At 34.9% G+C, this 23554-nt stretch overlaps 1 protein-coding gene across 1 annotated transcript; it reads right to left on the bottom strand.

Moving 5' to 3' along the window:
• Positions 1 to 22183: 22183 nt before the first annotated feature.
• On the bottom strand, positions 22184 to 23246 carry LOC149243034 (ultraviolet-B receptor UVR8-like). Its single transcript, XM_089367750.1, has 3 exons — positions 23099 to 23246; positions 22811 to 22867; positions 22184 to 22655 (listed from the first exon to the last, which is right to left on the bottom strand). The coding sequence occupies exons 1-3, from the start codon at positions 23219 to 23221 to the stop codon at positions 22464 to 22466; spliced, it is 372 nt and encodes a 123-aa protein (XP_089223876.1). The 5' UTR covers positions 23222 to 23246; the 3' UTR covers positions 22184 to 22463.
• Positions 23247 to 23554: the final 308 nt, after the last annotated feature.

Raw genomic sequence — 23554 nt, 5'->3', positions numbered from 1 at the left:
GTTGAAGGTCATAGATTCTTTTGATAGTGAAGTTTTAGCATCGACATCTTCGTCATGCAACAACTCTATTCATTTTGATGAATGTAATAGGAATTCTTTCACTATGAATAGAGAGATAAATTTTCCACTTGGTCTTAATCCCAAGGACGATCAGAGAAACATTGATGAAGGGAAACAAAAAAAATTTCCTGTGAATAGAGAGTCAATTTTTCCACTTCCTCCTAATCCTAAGGATTATGAGAGCACCATTGATGAAGGGGGGGATGAAGAATTTCCAGAGTCAAAGTTTCAACATAGTCCTAATCCTAAGGATTATGAGAGCAGCACTGGTGAAGGGGTTGATGAAGAATTTTCCAAGTCAAATTTTCCACTTTCTCCTAATCATAAGGATTATGAAAGCACCACTAATGAAGAGGGGGATAAAGAATTTGCAAAGTCAAAGTTTCCACTTCCTCCTAATCCTAAGGATTATGAGAGCACCACTGATGAAAAGGGGATGAAGAATTTGTAAATTTAAAGTTTCCACATAGTTCTAATCCTAAAGATTATGAGAGCAGCACTGATGAAGGGGGGGATGAAGAATTCGCAGAGTCAAAGGTTCCACATAGTGTTAATCCTGAGGATTATGAGAGAAACACTAATGAAGGGGGGGCGGAAGAATTTGCATAGTCAAAATTTCCACATATTCATAATCCTAAGGATTATGAGAGCACCACTGGTGAAGGGGTGATGAATAATTTGCAGTGTCAAAGTTTCCACATATTATTAATCCTAATGATTATGAGAGCACCACTGATGAAGGAGGGGATGAAGAATTTGCAGAGTCAAAGTTTCCACATATTCCTAATCCTAAAGATTTTGAGAGCACCACTAATGAAGGGAAGGGAAGGGCAAGGATGGACAATTTTCGGTAAATAGAGATTCAAAGTTTCCACTTAGTCCTAATCCTAAGGATTATGTGAGCACCACTGATGCAGGGGAGGATGAAGAATTTCCATTAAATATAAATTCAAAGTTTCCACTTGTTCCTAATCACAAGGATTATGAAACCACCACTAATGAAGGGGAGGATGAAGAATTTCGTGCAAATAATAATTTGACTATGAATAGAGAGTCATATTTTCCACTTAGTCATAATCCTAAGGATTATGCGAGCACCAGTGATAAAGGGGGGAGGATGAAGAGTTTCTTGCAAATGATAATTTTAGAGGCACAAATGTCAATAATGCATTTTCTCTAAGTGAGTGTTTCAAAGGTAGTCGTGATAATGATGAATTGAGTCCTCCAAGGGAGGTTTTCAAAAGCAAGGATGAAGATGGTGAAGAATTTCGTCTGAGTCAAAATTTCAAAAGCACAGATGTTGGTAGTGAAGAATTTCCTTCATGTGAGGATGGTAATGAATATTTTCCAAGCAATGATGGAGATGAATTTTCTAACTGTTTTCGTCAGTATAATATTCCTCCTACTGATAATGAAAATGCTTATGTAGATAATAATGAAATGAGGGAGATGTTGCAAACAAATATTGTATCTAGGAGTAGGAGTAGGCCTTTCATATCAATCCAAAATACTTTAGTTATACAAGGGATAGGACAAAATATCTCACAAATAGAAGTTTTGTCGATGATATGATTTCAAGTAAATGTTGTCGAAAGGATTGCTTGAAACATATGGATTTCAAGTTTTCTTTGGAGCAAAGGAAGAAATATTTGTCAATGAATAAAAGCATGCAAAATTCATTTTTAGTGGGTTGCATGCAATCTACACTAGTAGGTTATGGTTATCATATTAGGAATGTATTGAATTGTAGAAAGGCTTTCAAAATGTTGCATTCAGTTGGTAATTTTCATTTGTCAAGAATCCAAGAAAGACTGGAAAAAGACCCTACATATTATTCAGAAGTACGTTATAAAAGAGAGGTTGGACCATCAACAATTACTGCAATGTCATGGATGAAAGACTTCTTTTCAAAGCATGGAGCATGTATGCCAAATAAATAAGTAATACATATTCCAGATAATTTCTCAAGACGAGAAATCTACAACTTATACAGAGAATATGCAGAAGGTGTTGAAGGAGATGGTAATTTTATCACATATTCATATTTTACAAGGATATGGAAGAACAAATTCAACAATGTCCGTATTCCTAAAAAGACAAGGACGGGGATTTGCAATACATGTGCTTCTCTTAAATAAAAAAGAGATAAATTTCAAGGGGCAGAAAGAGGTATGCATTCATAACATTATTTTTAAAAATTAGATAGTTATCAACTATGAAAATATATTTATTAATAAATTTCTTTTATTTTATGTGCAAATTCCATTGTCAAAGCACTTCAAGGGCATCACAATCAACAAACAAGTGAAAGACAAAAATTGTATAAACATAGAAAAAGTGTTATGATAATCCAAATAAATATTCGGGTTTGATAATTGATGGTATGGACCAAAAGAAAACACTTCTGCCACATTTTATCCGCACACCAAAAATTTTACAGGAAGAAAATTTTATTCAGTTTCACTTGGTTGGCTGTATGGTCTTTAACGGGAAGATGTCGCCAAGGGTTTACTTCACAACTCTAAATATTCATAATGATGCAAATCTTACCATAACTATAATCCATGATATGCTTTCTCATTGGTTTGGTATTCTTCCTGAAGTTTTGTATCTACAATTGGACAACACAAGCCGTGAAAATAAAAATCAAGTTCTTTTTGGATATCTAAACATGCTTGTTCAATTGAGAATTTTTAAAAAGGTAAAGGTTGGTTTCCTTCTTGTTGGGCACACTCATGACCATATTGATCAGATGTTTAGTCGTTTTTCAGTAACATTGAGGAGGAAGAATGTTGGGAGCCTTCCATCATTAATTGAATGTATTAAGAAAGCATATATTCCAGAGCTTGTTTTTCATGTGCTGGAGGAAACTATTGACATGCGAAGGTTTATTTTGGGATCGCATGGTGAGGAGAAATGCATTGAACAACTTAATGACATTAGCTTCCAGCATCAATTTCGTATCAAAAAAATTGATGGCAAAACACTTATATGGGACAATAAGTATTCAACTGTTGCAGAATGGGGGCTGTCGTCAGGTTTAGCATTTTTGAAGTTCATTCTAGATCATCCAATATTTGCATCAAATATAATATTATTACAATCAGTTGTTGAACTCAATAATGCATGAAGGCATAAGAGAGAGATAAATTATTCTCAATGTCTAAAAAAAAAAAAGAGTATTAGAGATACATATGACTACTTTGATGTTGTTGATTCAGTTTGGTGGGAGTCTTTTTTCAATGATCAAAGTGATATCATCTCAATATCAGGAAATGAATATACACTTTTGAAGACTCCATTTATTTGGCCTCAAAATATGCCAAATGAACAGGAGGAAAGACACATTGTTGAACAACAACAATCTCAAGGCATTATTAATTCTCAACAGGAAGAGGAAAGAGAAATATATATTGGTTCTAGAAGATTATGTGCACAACGTGAAGCCATGGAAGACCTTTACAGGGGTTCTGTGCAAGATGTTAAGGAGGGTTGCATGATAACAATATTAGTAGATGGAGATCCACTTGGCTATCCATTTTGGGTTGCGAAGGTTATAAAAGTCATTAAAGAAAATGAAGATATTACAGTTGTTGAGGTACATTGGTATGCCACAAATACCCACCCATTCAATGGTGTGTACAAGCCAGAGATGGTAGTTGATAAACAAATTTGCAGAAAGAGAAAAAGAAAGGGTACAAATATAAATCGTCACCACACAAACCTATTAAAATTGGAGGATGTTGACATACTTGTCTATGACTTCAATTTAACAAAGAGAGGAACTCTTCGCTTCAAGACCATAAAGATTTTGAAGTTGCTGCCAGAAGGAACAATGTTGAGATGGGAGTTTATTGAACCTAATCGTAGATCTAGAAAACTTTTGAAACCTGAAATGGTGGGCATGCATGTTGACTCAAATGGGGCTCTAGTTGATGAAAGAGAAGAATATGGGTCATCTTTATCTGTATCTAGTCATTCATCTGAAGATGTAGATTCTGATGGTGTGCGAGATCTTATGGATACTTTTGAATAAATGTCTAAGACATTTTATGTAAATGTAGTTTGCATGGTAACTTGAAATAAATATTTTGACTTTCATATGATCTTACATGAATTTATGGGTCATTTCTATGTTTTTGGGATTATATGTTTTAATGTATGTGATATTCAATCTACGAAAGTTGATATTTTGATTAAAAGTAAATAAATATTAGAAATTAATGTTGATTTTTTAAATTATATAGTGACATTGCCATGATATTATTTATTGTTATCATTTGGTATAAGATAGTTTTAAAATTGTTGAAATTTTAATACCTCATTAAAAAGAGCACTTCATTTTGATGGTTGAATTTTAGGTTTTTCTTACAATAGGATAAGTTGTCTTAAGCTAAAATTTGAAAAGAGCTATAGTTTTATCCTTTGAAATAAAAATATCTCTTGGAATAATGAATCGTTCATTTACTTGTTCATTTTTAAAAATTGTTTTAGTCATATAATTTGTCGATAATTTCATGGTTGAAATATGTTACAAACTGAAGGTTTTTAATTACAAGGTTGAAAATTTGTCAAAATGTTAAGGTGTTTCTGAATTATGATATTTTATCTTTAATGTTATGGTTGAAAACAATTACAATTTCAAAGTTTTATAGAGTCAAGATATTTTATCTTTAACTCCATTGCTAAAAATTACTCTTGGAGTAATGAATCTTTCATTTACTTGTTCATTTTTAAAAATTGTTTTAGTCATATAATTTGTCCATAATTTCATAGTTGAAATGTGTTACAAACTGAAGGTTTTTAATTACAAAGTTGAAAATTTGTCAAAATGTTAAGGTGTTTTTGAATTATAATATTTTATCTTTACTGCTAATAATGGTTGAAAACAATTACAATCTCAAGGTTTTTTAGAGTCAAGAAATTTTATCTTTAACAACATGGATGGAAATAGTTGGAATTATCAAGATTTGAGACATGATATTTTATGTTTAACATCATGTCCGAGAATTGTTGGAATTTTACAGTGTTTGAAAGTCCAGATATTTTATCTTTAACTTCATTGCTAAAAATTACTCTTGGAATAATGAATCTTTCATCTACTTGTTCATTTTAAAAAATTGTTTTAATCATATAATTTGTCCATAATTTCATGGTTGGAATGTGTTACAAACTGAAAGTTTTTAATTACAAGGTTGAAAATTTGTCAAAATGTTAAGGTGTTTTTGAATTACGATATTTTATCTTTAATGCTATGGTTGAAAACAATTACAATTTCAAGGTTTTTTAGAGTCAATATATTTTATCTTTAACAACATGGATAGAAATAGTTGGAATTATTAGAATTCGAGACATGATATTTTATCTTTAACATCATGTTCGAGAATTGTTGGAATTTACAATTTTTCAAAGTTCGGATATTTTCTCTTTAACTCCATTGCTAAAAATGTCAAAATTGTAACCTGATTTTTTTTTTGTTATTCCAAAATAAATAATTTTTTAAAGGGTGTTTTTTTCATCCATTTAAAAAAAAATGGTTTTTACTTCCATTTAAAAAAATTGTTGAAAATTTACCCTAAAAGAAAAAAATGTCGTTCTGGCATAATCAATTTTCATTTTTGGGGTTTTTTTTTCAAGTTTTTTGGGGTTTTTGAGCTCGAGTACCTGTTTTGAGGTAATAGTTCCCGTTTCATTGGTAACTATGTTAACTACGTTTGCAGATTAAAGAAGGCACTATATGGTCTCAAGCAAGCTCCTAGGGCTTGGTATGCTCATCTTGATAGGTATCTACATCAACAAGGATTCAAGAAAGGAAGCGTTGACAACAATCTCTATGTGAAATTGGATCAAGATAACCTAACAATTATCAAGGTATATGTGGATGATATAATCTTTGGAAGCAATGATGACAAATTACGTAAAGACTTTGCCACAAAAATGCAAAGCGAGTTTGAAATATCTATGCTTGGCGAGTTGACATACTTTTTGGGGCTTCAGATTTCTCAGCAAGATAAAGGAATATTCATATATCAAACCAAGTACATCAAGGAAATGCTAAAAAAATTCCAAATGGAAGATTGCAAGCCAGTCCTTACTCCCATGATAACAGGTTGCAAGTCAAGCTTAGAAGATTCGTCAAAGGATATGGACCAAAGGTTGTATAGATCCATGATTGGTAGTCTCCTATATGTGATAGCCTCCCATCCTGATGTGATGCAAGCAGTTGGACAAGTAGAAAGATTCCAAGAAGCACCAAAATAATCTCATATTATTGTTGTCAAAAAAATTCTTCAATATCTTAATGACACAACGAAATATGGTCTATGGTATCCCAAAGGAAATCATCTGGTTATCCAAGCTTATACAGATGCAGATTGGGCAGGGAGTGTTGATGATCGTAAGAGTACCAGTGGAGCAACATTCTATCTAGGTGGTTGCCTTGTTTCATGGTTAAGTAAAAAGCAGTTTTCAATCTCGTTATCCACAACAGAAGCAGAATATATCGCGGCAACAACTTGTTGTACACAAGTTCTATGGATGAAGCAAACTTTGCAAGATCTTCAAGTCAACTTTGATGAGCCTATTCCTATCTTTTGCGATAACACCAGTGCCATCAGTATCTCCAAAAATCTTGTGATGCATTCCAAAACAAAGCACATTCCAATCAAATATCATTTCGTTAGAGAGCAGGTCGTCGGAAAGAATATCAAGCTTGAATATGTTGGAACAAAGGAACAAATTGTTGACATCTTTACCAAACCATTACCTTGTGAAGCATTTGAGTATCTTCACTAAAAGCTTGGAATTATCTCAAATTCTCATTAGAATCTTTCTCTTATCTAACTAAGTAGAAAGGGGGAGTCGAGGTGTGTATAGGTCCGCAGGATGACAGTTTGTCAGGGGGAGTTACCCTTTGCCATTGATGACAAGGGGGGAGAGAAAGCACTAGGAAGAGGTGTCATGATTGCAAGGGGAGTACTTATGTTGTTATCAATGCCAAAGGGGGAGATTGTTGATCAATGGTTATCATTAATGTCAACCCAAGAAGCACTAGGGGCTACCCCGATCTTGCATGAGCATTTTGACTTGACAACTTACTCTATTCTAAGTCAAGGATCTTCTAGATGGATTCTAATCGTCGGGATGTTTCTGTTGATATATGAAATGCTAAGTAATTCTTCACGGTTTGAGAGATATTCATGTTTGAAGTTAGTAACCCCAATTAGTGGGCTAAAACCCTATGGGGTTGTGGCATGGCACTCATAATTGGTTGTGATCATTGAATAGTCAATAATTAAATAAAAAAATTGCTCCTAAAATCCCTCCAACACTCACTTGTTGAGGACCCTCTCAACTCAAGACATGCATATAAATAATGACCCTCATATCCTCCTCTAGTAGGGATTTTGTGGCTTCAAACAAGTCATCATGGAATTTTCGCTATAACTTCTTCTTCTTCTTATTCTTCTTTCTTTTTTTCTTTCTTCTTCTTCTTCTTTTTTTTTTGCCTACGAAGCTTTAAAAACTGAAATTAAAACCCATTTGAGCCAAAATCTTGATGAATCTCGCGACTGAATTTCAGATCTTGGTTCACTATATTTTTGGATATATGATCTGATGAATTTAGGGTTTTTGCAGGCTTCCGAATTCCATGTCAAATAGGGGACATTGGGAAAATCGTCATAACTTTCTCTTTGAGAATTGGATTCAAATTTTGTAAATAGTCACAGAAAGAGGATGAACTATAGTTTGTTGAGTAGCGTTTTTAGGGCCAAAGATCACAATAGTGACACGTGGCACTTCGTACAAGTTAGCTCTATTGAACCAGTCTATAATCAAGTCATCGTGGGAGATTGGGCATAACGCTTTATTGAATAATCCAATCTTGATCAGACCTATGGGGTTGGAAAGAGGACTCATATTTCTACCACAGGACGAAATTGCAGACCCTGAAGATCCAAAATTACATAGATACAACAGATTCAATATCAAGCTCCTAGAAGGCAAGAAAAAGCATGCATTCAAGGATCACTACAGTAAGGACCACACATCAATAGTCAAGGGTAAGTCTCCTACAACAAGGTATGTATGATTAGTGTTTACATTTGAATTTTGAGTATCATCTCTGACATATGTTTTTGCAGGACAACACAAGTACATACAGGGTCTCGGTTATATCTCTATCTCTATGTCACAGTTAGTTTTGATACCACATTTCGGATGTCCTATTCTTGATACTACACATTTGATGCTACACCAAGTTTGTTAAATCTATATGATGTTGTAAGTTCATGTTACTTGTCTTGTCATAGTTGATAGAATGGTCTTTGTTGTTGTACTTAGAACTTGGTCCATCACAAGTCTAGGGTATGTCATCAATTTTTATTGTATATATCTTTAGGTCAATTTTGGATATAGTCTTGCATAGAGTCCGGGCCTATATCAAGAGTGGGAGTCTTTGTCTAATGCTGCAATAAGTCAACAACAAAAGTGACAAGCACACTTCAGGTACGCATTGTAATTTTAAGTTGTATTTATTCATTATTATGCACTTACATGTGTTTTGCATGCAGAGGTAAGTTGAAGGGTATTTTGTTTTGTTTTGGGATTGGTTTCGTCGAGCAAATTTTGCATGTAGGTAGAAGAAGATTCAATTAAAACTTCAAGCAAGAATTCAAGAGAAGAAGTATCAAATCAAAGGAAGCATTGCAATAGGACATCCTTTGAAGACATGACAACCATCCGTATATTGTGAAGAAGTGTCATCATTGGAAGAGTCATTATTGTAAAAGAGTCAATCTGCCTAGAGTAAAAAAGGCATTATTGGGAGGTATAGGTGTCTCTGTTGGGATGATGTCATGGTTGGGTTGTAGGTCATCGTAATTGGGTGTTCGGTGGATCGTTATCCCTGGTGCGAGAATCCACGCTCTTGTCTCATTTCAGTCATTATAGGGTGGCAAGGAGGTGCTAGGATGGTGCATGAAGTCACCTACATGTTGGATCCTGTGAACACTCCAGGGTGGTAGATTGTTCTAGGATGTTGGGGCATCTATTCAGTTGACTACTGAAGAAACTAGGGCGTTGGGGAGTCCTTCCAGTGGGAGTTGGAGAAAAATGCTTTTCTAGAATTCTAGGAAGTTGTTGCTTTCATTTCCGTTGGGGCTGAAGATTAAAGAATTTATTAGAAAAACGTTCAGTGGTTTTTGACCCAGAGGGGGTTTTCCACCTAACATTCTTATGTCTACTGTGTTCTTTTATTTACTATTATTATTGCATAAACATTAATAATAATTGAAGATTAACTAATGCTCTAAAAAGATTTAAAAGTGTTAATTGCTAAGGAATATTGATTCACCCCCCCCCCCCCAGTGTTTCCAACAGATTCGTTATGCTCCCAAGTTTCAACTAAAAGAATAAGATCAATATCACTCGAGATCCAACTTAACATAAGACCTTTACACCATGGAAAACCACGACAATTCCAAAAGAGGATCCAGAGTGATGTTATTCCCTATTTATCACTCGTGTTTGGGAATCTATCTCTAATAATAGCTTTTCTATTCCTAATGATTGCCCATTTCCCTCTTTTTCTTGTCTCCTTGACCTTTTGGACTTCCTTCCTAAGCTCAGCTTGGTCTTCTGGAATTAGATCTTCATTTATAAAGATTCTTGTTCTTTTTAGACTTGGGGATTTCCTAAGTATATCTAATTTATGGTCATTACAACTGACCTTGACATGAAGTAGTCTGTGTTTATGCTCAAGTATCTTTCCTGCCCTTATTGCTTCGGTGAGATAAGTTATTTGAATTTGAGATTTTATTTTTAATTATTCTTTAACTATTTCTAATGTGTCTTCATTATTTTGTTCTTCCATACCATCAATTATAAGGTGTAAGGCTCTCTTGTGGCGCTCATAGTTGAGTCCAATTAGTTTATTAATTTCTTCTTTTATGGGTTTAATATCTAATTTATTTTCTGTGTTATTTAGGGTTAAGTTATTATGTAGTTCTTTTAGATTTTTAATCTTGTTTTTCAAGGTGTCCTTTTCTTTAACCATTGCTTGTTTACTATGTTCGATTTCTTGAGTTCTACCTTTCATTCTTTGGAGTTCAGTCTTGAGAGAGATTAGTTTATTTTCTAAAGATTTATGGTTGTGGTCAAGCATTGTAGTTAATTCTAGTTTAAAATGGTTTTCTCTTTCTTCTCTTCATCTTTCTAAAGATTCAATGTATTCATAAAGGCTCTCTGAGTTAATTTTACTTGGTCTTCCTTTACTAGAGAGGGGTTTTCAAAAATTACAATCATTAAAAATAATAATTAAACGCATTGCCAAAAATTTCTCTTATGTGATTTCTACCAATAGACTTTTCTTAATTCATTATGGATTACAAAAGCTTGAATTCAAAAAACAAAAAAAACAAAATTTGACAAAAAAAAAAAAAAATCTATTAAAAATAATAATTAAGAAAAAAAACAACAAAAAATAAATTAAAAAACAAATTATATATATATATAAACAAAACAAAAAAAGAAAATTAAAATTAAGAAAAAAAATAATAAAAATTAAAAATTAATTTAATATCTTATTTTATTACTATTAATATTATTTTAATAATCTTATTATTATTATTATTGTTGTTTTCTTTTAATTTGAAAAAATGATTTTGATGTTTTTTTTGGTTAATTTTTTCTTCTTTAATTATGTGTTTTTTAAAATTATTTCTCATATATATATATATATATAATGTTTTGTTTAATTTTTTTATTTTTACAAGTTAAGTTTGTTTTTTTACATTTTTATGGTTTTTTTTACATGTTTATTTATTTAGTTTTATGTTTTATTACCAACATGAAAATCACCAAAATTTAAAAAAAATATCCACACTTAATACATTAGAAAATTTAAAGTGTAAAAAATAAATCATCTAAACAAAAAGAGTTGATGTTGCATAGCACTTTTCAAAATCAAGATGAAAATCACTAAAAAAAAAAAAAAATGTTCATACTTCATACATAAAAAAAATTGAAGTGTCAAAAAAAAGCCCTAAAAAATGTGTTGATGTTGCATCAACACTTTTCAAAATCTGCATGAAAATCACTGACATTTGAAAAAAAATGTTCTTACTTGATACATAAGAAAATTTAAAGTGCCAAAAATATGCTAAAAAAAAAAATGTATTATGAATCACCACTTTTCAAAATCAGGTATTTTTTGCTACCTCAAAAAAATGGGTACTATATAATTTTCTCGTTTGATCGATAACTATGTTGGAGATGGCAACTAAATAATTTCCTTTATTTAATGACATTATCTTGTGATGTTTTATTATTATTAATTCTTTCGATTTATCTTTTCTTATCATCAAGACTAATGCAAGCAATAAATAAAAGAGTACATATAGGCACATTGCCAGAGAAAAACCCCCCTCAAGGGGAAAACCCAATCACAAATTCTTCCTTCAGTAGATTCAAAAGATGAGACGACCAAGACTCTTACAACTTAGACTTGAGACTACCTCCATCAAGTCATCCTTCTTTCACTGTCACTGTAGTTGCACCAAGACTTCATCATTGTAAAGATATTGAGATCTTCACCACTGTGGTTTACATCGAGACCTGTAATAACAATGGTACCCAAATTCTCACTAAGATTTCATCGAGACTGTGGCACTCTGGTGAGCCTTCATCACCGTGTTTGCATTGAAATAAGAAAGCACTGAAACTGGGATAACAACGAGACTGTGATGGCATCGAAATCGTGATCATTGTAATAACCCAAAATTTTCACTATAATAGTCTGAAACTTCTGCTTTGAGATGGCACCGAAACTCCCTTATGAGATCCAAACTTATCTCTGTAAAGATACCAAAATATGTGTCTCTGAAATCTTATCTAAACTCTTCTTTTGTGATTTTTACGTGAGCTTTTGTGGTGTAATGCAGATTACTTTAGCTTGGTATATATAGTGGTTCCTTCATTATAAATGAGCCGACATGACCATATGAATAGATGTGTCACTGTTATAAGGTCGACATGAATATATTTATTTGAGGCCGACTTGAAGAGGTTTTCTTAGAGACTTTGTTGAAGATGATGACTTGAGGGAGAAGTCAAACAATAAATGACTTTGACAATAACCTTAAGCCTACAATGGAGGCTTGACCTATAATTAACCCAAGCATGAAACCCATGGTTTAATAAGTCAATTCAATTTAATAATAGGATTATTTTCACTTTCTTTTGACAAATATATTAAATTTTGACTTCAAGTACAATAATGAAGACCGAAGCTAGTTACATTTTCCAACATATTTGAGGGTTGAATTAAGTGTAGTATTGTTCCAGAGGGAGGTCAACTTATCATGAAGAGAGGTTGCATCAGTATAAGGGTGTTTTGGAGATGTTTGTGAGGGCTATTGCACTATGTCACATACCCTAACCAGGAGCTGCCACCATCAATAATGATCTCCAACAATTGCTTGTGCAGAGAAGATGTTCTTGATGTCTTATGGGTGGAAGTTGCCAACACTATAACCCTAACCAATCATAGTCGGCTCAGCTGTATGACATCAGGAACATATTGATAGCTTCTTAATGAATTGCAAGTAACCCTAACTAGTCATAGTCTCCTCATTTGTATGACATCACGAACATATTGACTGCTCCAGAATTACACTTGTGATTGGACCATATACTTATCTAAGGATCATGATTTTGAATCTACAAATTGGCAAGTCAGTTTTGACTTTGAATTATTGTACTCTCTCCCTCTCTCTATTGAACATTTGATTATAATAATAAGAAGAATTGATCAAGGGTTTTCCCCATCTTGGGGTTTTTCCCTAGCTTGTGCCATATTCTTGTGTTCTCTTCTCTTGGCTTGTCTTCAACGCTTTTCATTTATGTTCTTTCTTCAGTTATTGTCATATGTGATTGCTAATGGAAATGAAATTGATCAATAATTGGGCTAATAAGGATCACTGAAGTAATTGTCCTAAGAAAAGAACATGTTAACCTAACATTAACAAATGCTCAATGTTGATGTAGCTTTAAAAAAACAAATGAAAGAGCAAGATATAAAATTCAAAATGCAAAAGAAAATGAAGGGATATGAATGATAATTCAAAAGTCAAAGTAAAGTTTGAGCTCTACCCCCTCACTTTGAGGCCATTGCCCTAAGTCTTATGCAATGAAACACATGCCTAAAATGGACTAACTAAAATTATCCCAAACCCTAATAGATAAGAAAAGGGTGAGAAATGGTAGCAATAAATAGTGTCGAAGAAAGGGTAACTCAATGCATGAGCACTCCCTCAACAAAAGTACTCGTGGATGAATATCATACATAACCTTACATGACTATGTAACACCACTCATGAACTTAAACCCCATACCCTTCCATCTATCATTACACATACTTTTTGATTGGTTTATTGGAAAATACCACTCTTCATGGGTATTGACACACCCAATAGGGGTTAATGATAGTCCTTCCTGCTAATTTGTTTTTGTAGCATCAGATGTATTCTAGCCACTAAATTTGGTGGAGAGGCTAGAATACATGAAATCTCCAAAACCCAGAAATCGTTTCTAGAAATTCTGCTTTAAAGTGTCTCAATTAGATTATTAACCTATTTTTTAAAATATTTCATAAGTCTAAATTTAGGGAATATGGTTAATTAATCAATATTAATTGAGATAAGGTGAGAACCATCTAGAAACTCACATAGATCGATCTAGAGATGATCCTAGCCATTGATTAAGTTTTAATCTTGGTCGTTGGTGCTCCAACAGTGGATTATAAGAGGAGATCAATGTGGTGATGGAGAATACACCAGTGCAGATGCTTAGTTTCCTCCGCTATTTAATTTTTTCAGTGGCAATAATTCAGTAGAGAAAATAGAGCCAGAGGATGAGTAGCATGTGGAAGAAGAGAGTAGCAACATTTCGAGAGGAAGTTTTCCACTTCTAGTAAGAGGCAAAGGAAGGAAGGTCGAAATCCCCATAGGGTCTGCGTAAGCACTGCGTAGAGGATGACGGAGGGAGCTCAACAAAAAGGTTAGAGAGGAAATTTCAGAAGCAGAAATTAGCTATGGGATGAGATAAAATTCTCACAATAATTTTGCGAGTATTTTCCTCGATAGATTTCCAGTTCAACATCTAAATTATTGTACTTAGAGTTGTTGCTGAAAAATAATAATAAAACCCTCATCTGCTGCACCGGTTTTCCCAAGTTAAGTTTTTCCGGGGACAATTGTCCAAAAATAATTGTGTCAAAATTCTTGTGTGTGTGCTAGAACTTCTCAATTTTCAGTATTTTATTTTTCGTGGTATTTTTATGGTGAAAATTGCAGTTGTGATTTTATTTGTTGTTTGTCGTAGCAAATAAACTGCATAATTAAATTTATAGTTAGAAGAATAATTTCCAGTTACTGCAATAGATAAAAATTTCACACTTCCATACCTAAAATCAACAAATGGCATGAATTTTGACAAGTCATTGTGAAGTTGCAGATGACATCTAATGTGATCTACATACGACATGACTCACTTTCTATGCTGCATTGACTTGTGTACATGTAACAAATTGATGGTCACATTTGGGCACTTGGAACCCCTCCTTAGACAATGTGGACATGATTTTTGGGTCTTTGGGAGGATGTTGAGGGGCAACTTGTACATTTTATGGAGGTCATCCAACCTTTTTGAAAGGCCATTTCACTTCTTTTGGAGGACATTGGGCATGATGAGCACATTACGCCCATGTTGAGATGTTCTAACACATTCTTGGAGATGACATGACACCTTTTGATGGGATGTTGCACCTTTATGAGATGTTATGACATTTGGAGAACGAAATATTGCAACCTTTGGAGAGAACATTTCACTTTTCGAGTCACCACACATAATTGTTGAGTTAGTCATCCACTTTAGGAGACCACATGTGCCACATGTATGATGATGAGCATGCATTTATAATGGACAACTTGGCATTAGAGAATCTTTACTTCACTTTTGGAGTATCAATGGGGATCTTTGAGGCCTATCTACTCTTTATATAATGGATATTTTATGTATTGTGGCCTTATCTCTAGAGTTTCGTAAGAGATAAAGACACTATTTTATTTTCTTAGTTCTTTTGCTAGGAGGATATTATTATTTTAATGGGAAGGGTCCTTAATCTCACATATAAATAAGAGAAGCATTTCTCATTTGTAAATCATTACTAATGGTGGAGAAACATTAATTTACTATTTCTCCTTTTTAAAAGGTTATGGATGGATACTTATAGTGACTTTTTGCAGAGATTGACTTGTGGATGCTTTTACTTCTTTATGAATGCCCATTGTAAGGGTTTTGAAGATTGAAAGATTTATTGAATAAGTGATCTCACTTTATCTTGTGGATTTTGTTTATGGATCACTGCTAGTGTAATTGTAGATCTCTAGTGGTGGTGATGCATTCTCTTTACTTCTTCAATAAATACCTATTTTCTAAGCTCCATGAAGGTTATTGGTCGAGTACTTTCCCTTCAATCATCTTGAAGTTATTAGTAAGGTACTAAGTAATTTTTTAAGGTTCATAGTGAAAAACCTTAGATAATACCCTAGATCTACTTGCATCTCTTTAAGGAAGATTCTTAATTGATGGTATTATCCTTGCATCAACAATAATGACTCTCCCCTCCATATGTGGAAGAGAATTTATCAAAACACAACTAGAGATAATGGGTCACCATAGGGGGTAATCCCTACCAATTCACAGTGATTTTGTGGAGAATGTAATCGTAGATGCCCATGTAGGGATGGGATGGGCTTGTATGAGAATGTTCCTAGCCTCAAGCAACTACAAATATGTTATGAAGGGGAACCAAAGCTAGTTTAGAAAGACAATCACCATTTGACACCTATAGTGATATCCATGAGACATTAATAAAGTTATCATCTAAAGACCAAGAATATAAGTTACTACAATGAGAAAGGAAAAAAATATATATATTCTTATGTTTATAGAAAGAAATAAAAACATAAAACTAAAAAATAAATAAAATTAATTAATAAATTGATTGCAAATCCATCATTTACGAGCATTTGCAAACTAGCAAACTAACGCTAAATAGATTATCCAATAAATTTTAATCTTTCCCTAATATATTTTACTTTCTTTTTCTCGATTTCCCATCAAATTTTAACGGTTTTCAAATTGTTACAAGTAAGTTTCACTGGAAAATTTTATGTGAGTGCATTAAGAAATTGCCGCATACATTAAGGACGTATGCCATGCATATCTAAATATATAATTAGGCAAGATGATAAATTAATTTATGTGAAATAAATTGGGACATCACACGATTTGGATAGGGGACATGTACCTATGACATACAACCAAATCTGCTAAGGTTGCAGCATGAAGATAAAAACCCATCAGCCATGATTTGAACTTCACGCGTCTTTATGCAAATAGGGACTTCTTACAATCCCATTTCTTTTAGAGCTTTTACTACCGAATACGCTAAATTGAAGACCAACCCTGTAATTTCTGTAGTTCATGATTACTATCAAGTTATTAGGAATGGGGCGCCCAAGTTACTTGAGACTATTCTCGCATAAGTGTTCATGTGACGGATAGTGTTATGCAGGTTTATAACGCCGACAGGGAGGATGCAGGAGATGAAATTCAAAATGTGGGTTACGGTCCATGAAAATGGTCAGTCGTACTTTTAAGCTTGGAACCCTTAAAGGATGTCTTGCCAAGAAGACCTCAAAAAATTTAATATTTATAACCTGCATTTATTATCTCCATGAAATTTAGTATTAGTAATTTGCATTTGTTTTTGTCCGGAGGGGAAATCCCTTTTGAAGAAACTGTATATATTACATCATGGTACAATTATATTACAACTAGATATTCCGTACATATGTTGCATCAACAGCAACCCAGCAAATACAATAACTGCACAACACTAAGAAACATGTATCGCAGAGACTAATAACCAGCTGGAAAGGCTAATAACCGGCCGTCCCATCCACGTGGGATAACGACCGCATACTAGTAATTTGCATTTGTTATCGTTTTGTATAATGAGAATTGTGTTACACTGGCTATCTCAACAGTTAGCAGTGTGGCTAACAATGAAACTATCTAACCTAAAATTTGAAGAGTTTTAACATGGTCAGGACTCAGTAATACGCAGTTCCTAGAATAATAGTGGCAAAACTTGGTGAGGCCGGAAAGCTACAGTTTGGCTAAGAATCGGGGAAATCGCTGCTATTTTTTCTGCATAGAACGGCAATTTCTTTTCATGTTGGGGTTATATAAAATTATGAAAGGGCCGACAAATCTTTTCACTGGGCTTGCAAGTCAAACTCACCGACTCTTGAAAATCTCAGAAGGTACTTGCCGGTCAGAGTTTAATTTGCTAAAACGGAAGGCAAAACGGAGTCGTCTGCGGAGGAATTGCCCAGACGGCCAAAAGTGGCCGGAATCTGGGAAAATTTTTCAAAAACTCTTATAGATGTCATGTTTGAATCATGTTTTTGATGGCTGATTCAGTGCAATCAAAAACATTTAGGACACCTAAAATTATGAATTTTGACAGCTTTTACTTGAATTTACAAAGTTTAGGACACCTAAAATTATGAATTTTGACAGCTTTTACTTGAATTTACAAAAATCACTCTTTTTTTTTTTTCTTTTTCTTTTTTTAAATATGGCTGGAATTGTCATAACTTTCAGAGAAAAAAGCATAATTTAATGCTGCTGCAGAGTCAGACTCGCTTTCAGCAAGTTTTACTTGTGCTCTAGTCAATTCGGCTCGTTTTCTGTGTCGAGCTGAGTTGACTGAGTACTCAGTGACACAGATGAGTTTGTAACCAGGCCTACGATCGTGCAAAACTTATTGGCTACATGCCAACTAAATCTCAGGAATCAGTAGGATGTTTCCCCTTGTTAACTATATTCACTCTTCATTGTGTTTGTACCTAGAAGATTCTCATAGAGAATCCAGAACGAATAATTCTCAGGATGCTCTCAGAGAAACATATCAATTTCGTCATTCTTGTAGAAAACTTCTTGTCACTCTCCAACACACTACATTCTTTTTCCAAGGAGGTAACACTCTCTATCTCGGTACTGGGATCACTTTCTCATGAGGCTATCTAGCATCTTCTACAATTTTATCTTACTCAGCATGTCAGCTCATAGTAATACCTTCTTCAAAGAAGATCTCTTAAAGGGTATCGAGAAATACCAATCCCCAATAATTTTCGTCCGAAGATTTCTTCCAACTTCTAATCAAAATAAATTGAGCTCAGGAAAGTATCAATAACTTAATGATCTCCCCAACACTGGTCAACCTTAGGTTTTCACCCCGTTGGCTTGATGATTCATTGGTACTTGAAGGTTGTAGCGTGCTTATCTGGACAATTTTTTCCCAGTAACTATCAAGCTTATCATGCGTGGTTGCAATGAAATTAAGTCATGTATTCTTACCTAAGGAAGTATTTTGCTACCCCTGTCATTATCTAAAATAGCACTTCCCAAATCCTCTCAGTTTGGACATTTTATAGGCTTGAGGCGTGAGCTTTGAAAACGGATTCGTTGTTTGAGGGCCACATGTCCGAATCCAGCAAATCGGATTCGATTCGCCCTAATTCGTGTCCATATTTTGTGACACGTCGTCTCTGAATGGGACACAATGTGTCACGAAATCAGGACACGAATCCGGCAAACCGGAACCCGCGCGGCCATAAAAGGGCGAAAATGCTTTTGTTTTGTATCATTTTGTGTCATTCCTTTTGCAAAAGGTGAGCTGTGGGTTTGTTGTTAGGAGTTTGGAACAAGGGGCAAGGATTTGGAGCATTTTCAAGGAGATTCAAGCAATAGGTAAGTGCATTTCTTTTCTATTTTTTTGCATTTGTATTACGGTAGTTTGTATATGCATTTCTTTTACAAATTTGTGCATGTTTTGTTTATTTTTTTTACAGTGTTTATGGCTCAATCAAGGGCAGCAAGTAGGGGACAAAGGAAGGGGAAGAATGTCGCCATTGGAGATGCCCCTCCTCCCCCAATATCATTAGAGTTCACTGCAAGTAATGTTGAGGGAAGACTTCCTCCTAAAGGTAACATTGAGAAATATCCTTTGTGAAAATATGTCACAAGAGAGGATGGGCCAAGCAGCAAGGGGAAGGGAGGAGGCAATGTGAATTGGAGATGCAACTTTTGCCAAAATACTTTCACAAGAACATATTTTTGTGTGAAAGGCCATTGTTGGCTTTACCGGGTTGTGGAGTTGAAGCTTGTACACAAGTTCCTGTACAAAAGAGAAAAGAAATGGAAAAATAGTTCACTGTTGGTATGGCAAATGTGGTTGCAAAATAAAAAAAACCAAGAATGATGACCCCCTCCCATTTTTGAGGAAAGGCACCAACAAATTTCCATTTGAGAGTTCTATTGGGGGGCAAGTAGCAAAAAGAAAGAAAATTTCACTTGGTCCAATGGACAAAATTTTTCAAAAAGAGAAACGGAAAGAGCCACCATTGCCTTTTTTTTTCTATCAAAACTTCATATCCTTTAATGTTGCATGCTCACCTCTATTTATTGAGATGTGCCGAGCTCTAACTCACGGGTCTCCATCATGGTATGTGCCTCCTGGTTCAGAGAAGCTTAGAACCACATTGTTGACGAAGACAAAAAAAGAGGTGCAAAAAATGCTTGAGCCTATTAAAGCATCATGGCCAACATCTGGGGTTAGCATTGTTTCTGATGGATGGACAGATCCAGCACGACACCCACTCATCAACTTCATGGTGTTTTCCTTGAATGGTCTAGTTTTCTTGAAAGCAGTGGATACACTTGGAGAATACAAGGATGCACAATATATGGGTGAATTGTTTATTAAAGTTATTGAAGATGTAGGTGTTGATTCTTGTGTGCAAATCATTACAAATAATGCACCTGTTTGCAAGGTTATTGGCATGATTGTGGAAGCTAAATATCCACAAGTGTTTTGGACACCTTGCATTGTCCATTCATTGAACTTAGCACTGAAATCCATTGCTTCCGATGTGCTTTGGATCGGTAACATTATTGAGGATGCACGACATATCCATAACTTTGTAAAAAATCATACAAATGCCCTCACTATCTATAAGGAGTACAACAATCTATCATTGTTGAAGATTGCGGATACATAGTTTGCCTCTTCATTCATCATGTTGAAGAGGTTGAGGGAGGTCAAGACCACTCTTGGGGCCATGGTTATTTCAGAGTTTTGGTCTTTTTGGAGAAACACAGATCAACTAGCCTCTAAAAGAGTGAAGGACACAATGCTAGATGATGCTTGGTGGGAGAGGGTAGATCTAATTATTCAGATCATGGATCCTATCATTTCTTTGCTTCGATTTGCAGATACAGACAAATCCATCCTAGGAGAGGTTTATGAGGGATGGGATTCCATGATTGAGTCTGTGGGGAGCATTATTCTACAGAGTGAGTGCCCCGAGTATGACACATCACCAGAGCCCTTATGTGGTACTATACAGGATATTCTTGTCAGCAGATGGGACAAGAATTGCACACCTTTACATTGTTTGGTTCACTCATTGAACCCAAAATACTATAGCCATGAGTGGCTGAATGGTGGAACTTCCCGCAGATTCCCTCCTCACATGGATGGTGAAATCTCACAGCGGAGGAAAGATGCAATGAGGTGGGTTTTTCAGAATAGAGCATTGTTTGATGAGGTGGAGGGTGACTTTGTAGAGTTTTCCATTGGCACTTGTCGATTTGCAGGATATGATGTGATTAGAGGCAGGGGGCTAAGAAGCCCTATTCTTGGTGGACAAATCATGAGGCAACAAGCCCTCCTCTACAACAATTAGCGATGAGACTGCTCTCTTAGGTGACTTCATCCTCTTGTTGCGAGAGGAATTGGGAGCACATATGGGAATTTGTATAGTTTTAAGAAGAGTAGGCTTGAGCAATCCAGGGTAGAGACAATGGTGTATGTGCACACCAACCTTCGTCTTATTTACAGGCAAAGGGAAGAGTGGGTGAAGGGAAAGACAAAGATGTGGGATTTCTTTCTTGATGATACGGGTCTGGACTCTGGACAACAGTATTGAGTTGGCATTGGCCAACATGGATCTCAATGATCCAGTGCTAGAGCATGTTAGATTTGATGATGGTGATATTGTGGAGAGGTCATCCTCCACACTAGAAGATGCAAAGACAACTATGGATACAGGGGAGGAGAAGGATGCAGAAGAGAGCAGTGGTGACCATGATGACGAGGATAGTGACGCTAATTCTGATGATGACTCATGAGTCATGGGCTACCTACTGCCTTGAGGCTTGTATACCTGTAGTTGTTTTGTATTTTCTATTTCTATTTGCCATTGGCATTGCACTACCTATGTAACACATTTTGATTTTGATGACTTAATGAGTAAACTATAGCTGTCAGTGTCTTTATCTTACTATCTTGCCTTTCTCCTATTGGATCATTGATGAATTGAATATGTATTATGATTTATCATTTATGAATTTAGAATTTATGATTCATTGATTTATCATTTATGTGACATCAACATGCATTTGAATTTTCTATGTACTATGCATGCTATAATGTTACTAACTTACTTTGTAAACAGTAAAACTTATATCTAGATGAAGATCTATGTTTGAAATCAATGAATTTGTATCATTAATGAGAATTTGTGTAAGAAATATCTATTATATATATATAACGTATCCGAACATGTCTTGTTCCGGGGGGTCAACGTGTCATAATCTGATGAAACCCAAATCCCCGTATCCGACGAATCCCGAATCCCCATGTCAGTTTACTTAAGGTGTGAGTGATCTTTTTGAGTTACAGTATGTTTAGCCAGTTTTTTTGATGAAATAATGTTTGATCAGTCTAGCTTGCTACAAATATCTTGCCAGATTAATATATCAGGGAACAAAATTCCCTCTAGTCATAACTATAAACTGCACATAATCTGGTTCTGCCCTTTCCTTACTGTTGATCTCCTTAACTAACTGAATATTTACCCAACCCATTACATCTTGATCAGTGAACTAGGATTATCTTCTAAACAATATCCTTCAACTCAAAAGAGGTCCAGAAGAGCAGAATCTAATTTTCCCAGAACCCAAAATTAATACAAGCATGTATACACGTAGCAGATACTTTGAAGTTCTTTCAAATATGTCTTTCATTGGAATATTTGACTAAATACAGATCCTACCCATCCCTGTAATCTGTTGACATTATAGAACAGCATAACAGTAAAGCCTGACTACCGTGTAACGAATACTATTACAGTTACTGGGAATAAAGACTCTTCCGGAAAAGAGTATTTGAAGCAAATCCCATTACATAACATTTATTTAAGCGTTTAAAGCTTTTCTGACTCCCATGAAGCAATAGCAAGTGTATGTCGACCTCCACATGCAACAAGCTTGACAAACCAGCGACCACTGTTTTCGGCAGCATTTTTAGGGGGTCGTATGTCTATTGGCACTTCCATTGGGTGCCCAGTTGTCACTTTTCGTCCATATCCAAGACGACCATGATCACCTCTTCCATACTGCTCAAATAAATCCAACATGGATCTTAGTGCATCCTGGTTTTCTTAAATAGAGGAGCAATAATCCAAAATACTAGTACATAGAGATGAAAGTCCTACATTTTCAATGAAATAAACACTAATTGAATCATAAGCTTGCCCAGGGATTTACATACAGAAAATATTCGTCCATCAGCCCTGCGTGCAACTGAGTGTGTTCCCCCACAAGACACCTAAAAATATAAATATCAAAAATTACGCATTGTCCACATTTCCCTTACCAGATGAAACATCAGTCTAGTAACAAATTCACTTTATTCTACAGAATATTTTCAAGATGCTTCAGTATGAATAATCGAAATACAATGTGAATAAGCATATTGCATTCAAAAGCCTTGCCGCAAACACATCATAACCTCTGATTTGCAACATTAATTTTCAGAATAAGCTTGCTTAGTCTGTACCTGTCGAATGGCTTGACCTGCAAGGAGATGCACCTTTTGTGGTAACATTTTGCTGCTTTTGTCATCACCAAAGCCTAACCTTCCATGCTCACCTCTGCCCCATGCATATACCTGTTTTGACATATCAATTTGTATTACCTACAACTATAAAATAGAAAAATATGATGTCATTTAGAACAGGGAGTTTAATGGTCCCATCTAAAAGATCCTCATTACATTCCTGATAGCACACAGACTATAAGGCTTGACATGAAAACTAGGCATTAATACAAGAAGGTAAATAGATATTTTTTCCAAGGAAAATCTCATGTGGAAACCCAAGACATGCTACCACATTGGTGTGTGGAAACCCTTGGAAAGCCTTGGCACAGACTAGTGTGTGCACCCAAAGCAAACGAACCAGGCACCTGGGAACTAGCCAAATGCCCCACAACATTGCCGGCAACCAGATGAGCT

This window comes from Pinus tabuliformis, chromosome 8 (genome assembly GCF_031772625.1).
Source record: "Pinus tabuliformis cultivar Carrire ecotype Pingquan chromosome 8, CPIR1, whole genome shotgun sequence".
In the NCBI taxonomy this organism is placed as follows: Eukaryota; Viridiplantae; Streptophyta; class Pinopsida; order Pinales; family Pinaceae; genus Pinus; species Pinus tabuliformis.
The sequence above is the reverse complement of the archived record's forward strand: the minus strand, read 5'-3'. Positions and strand labels throughout refer to the sequence as shown.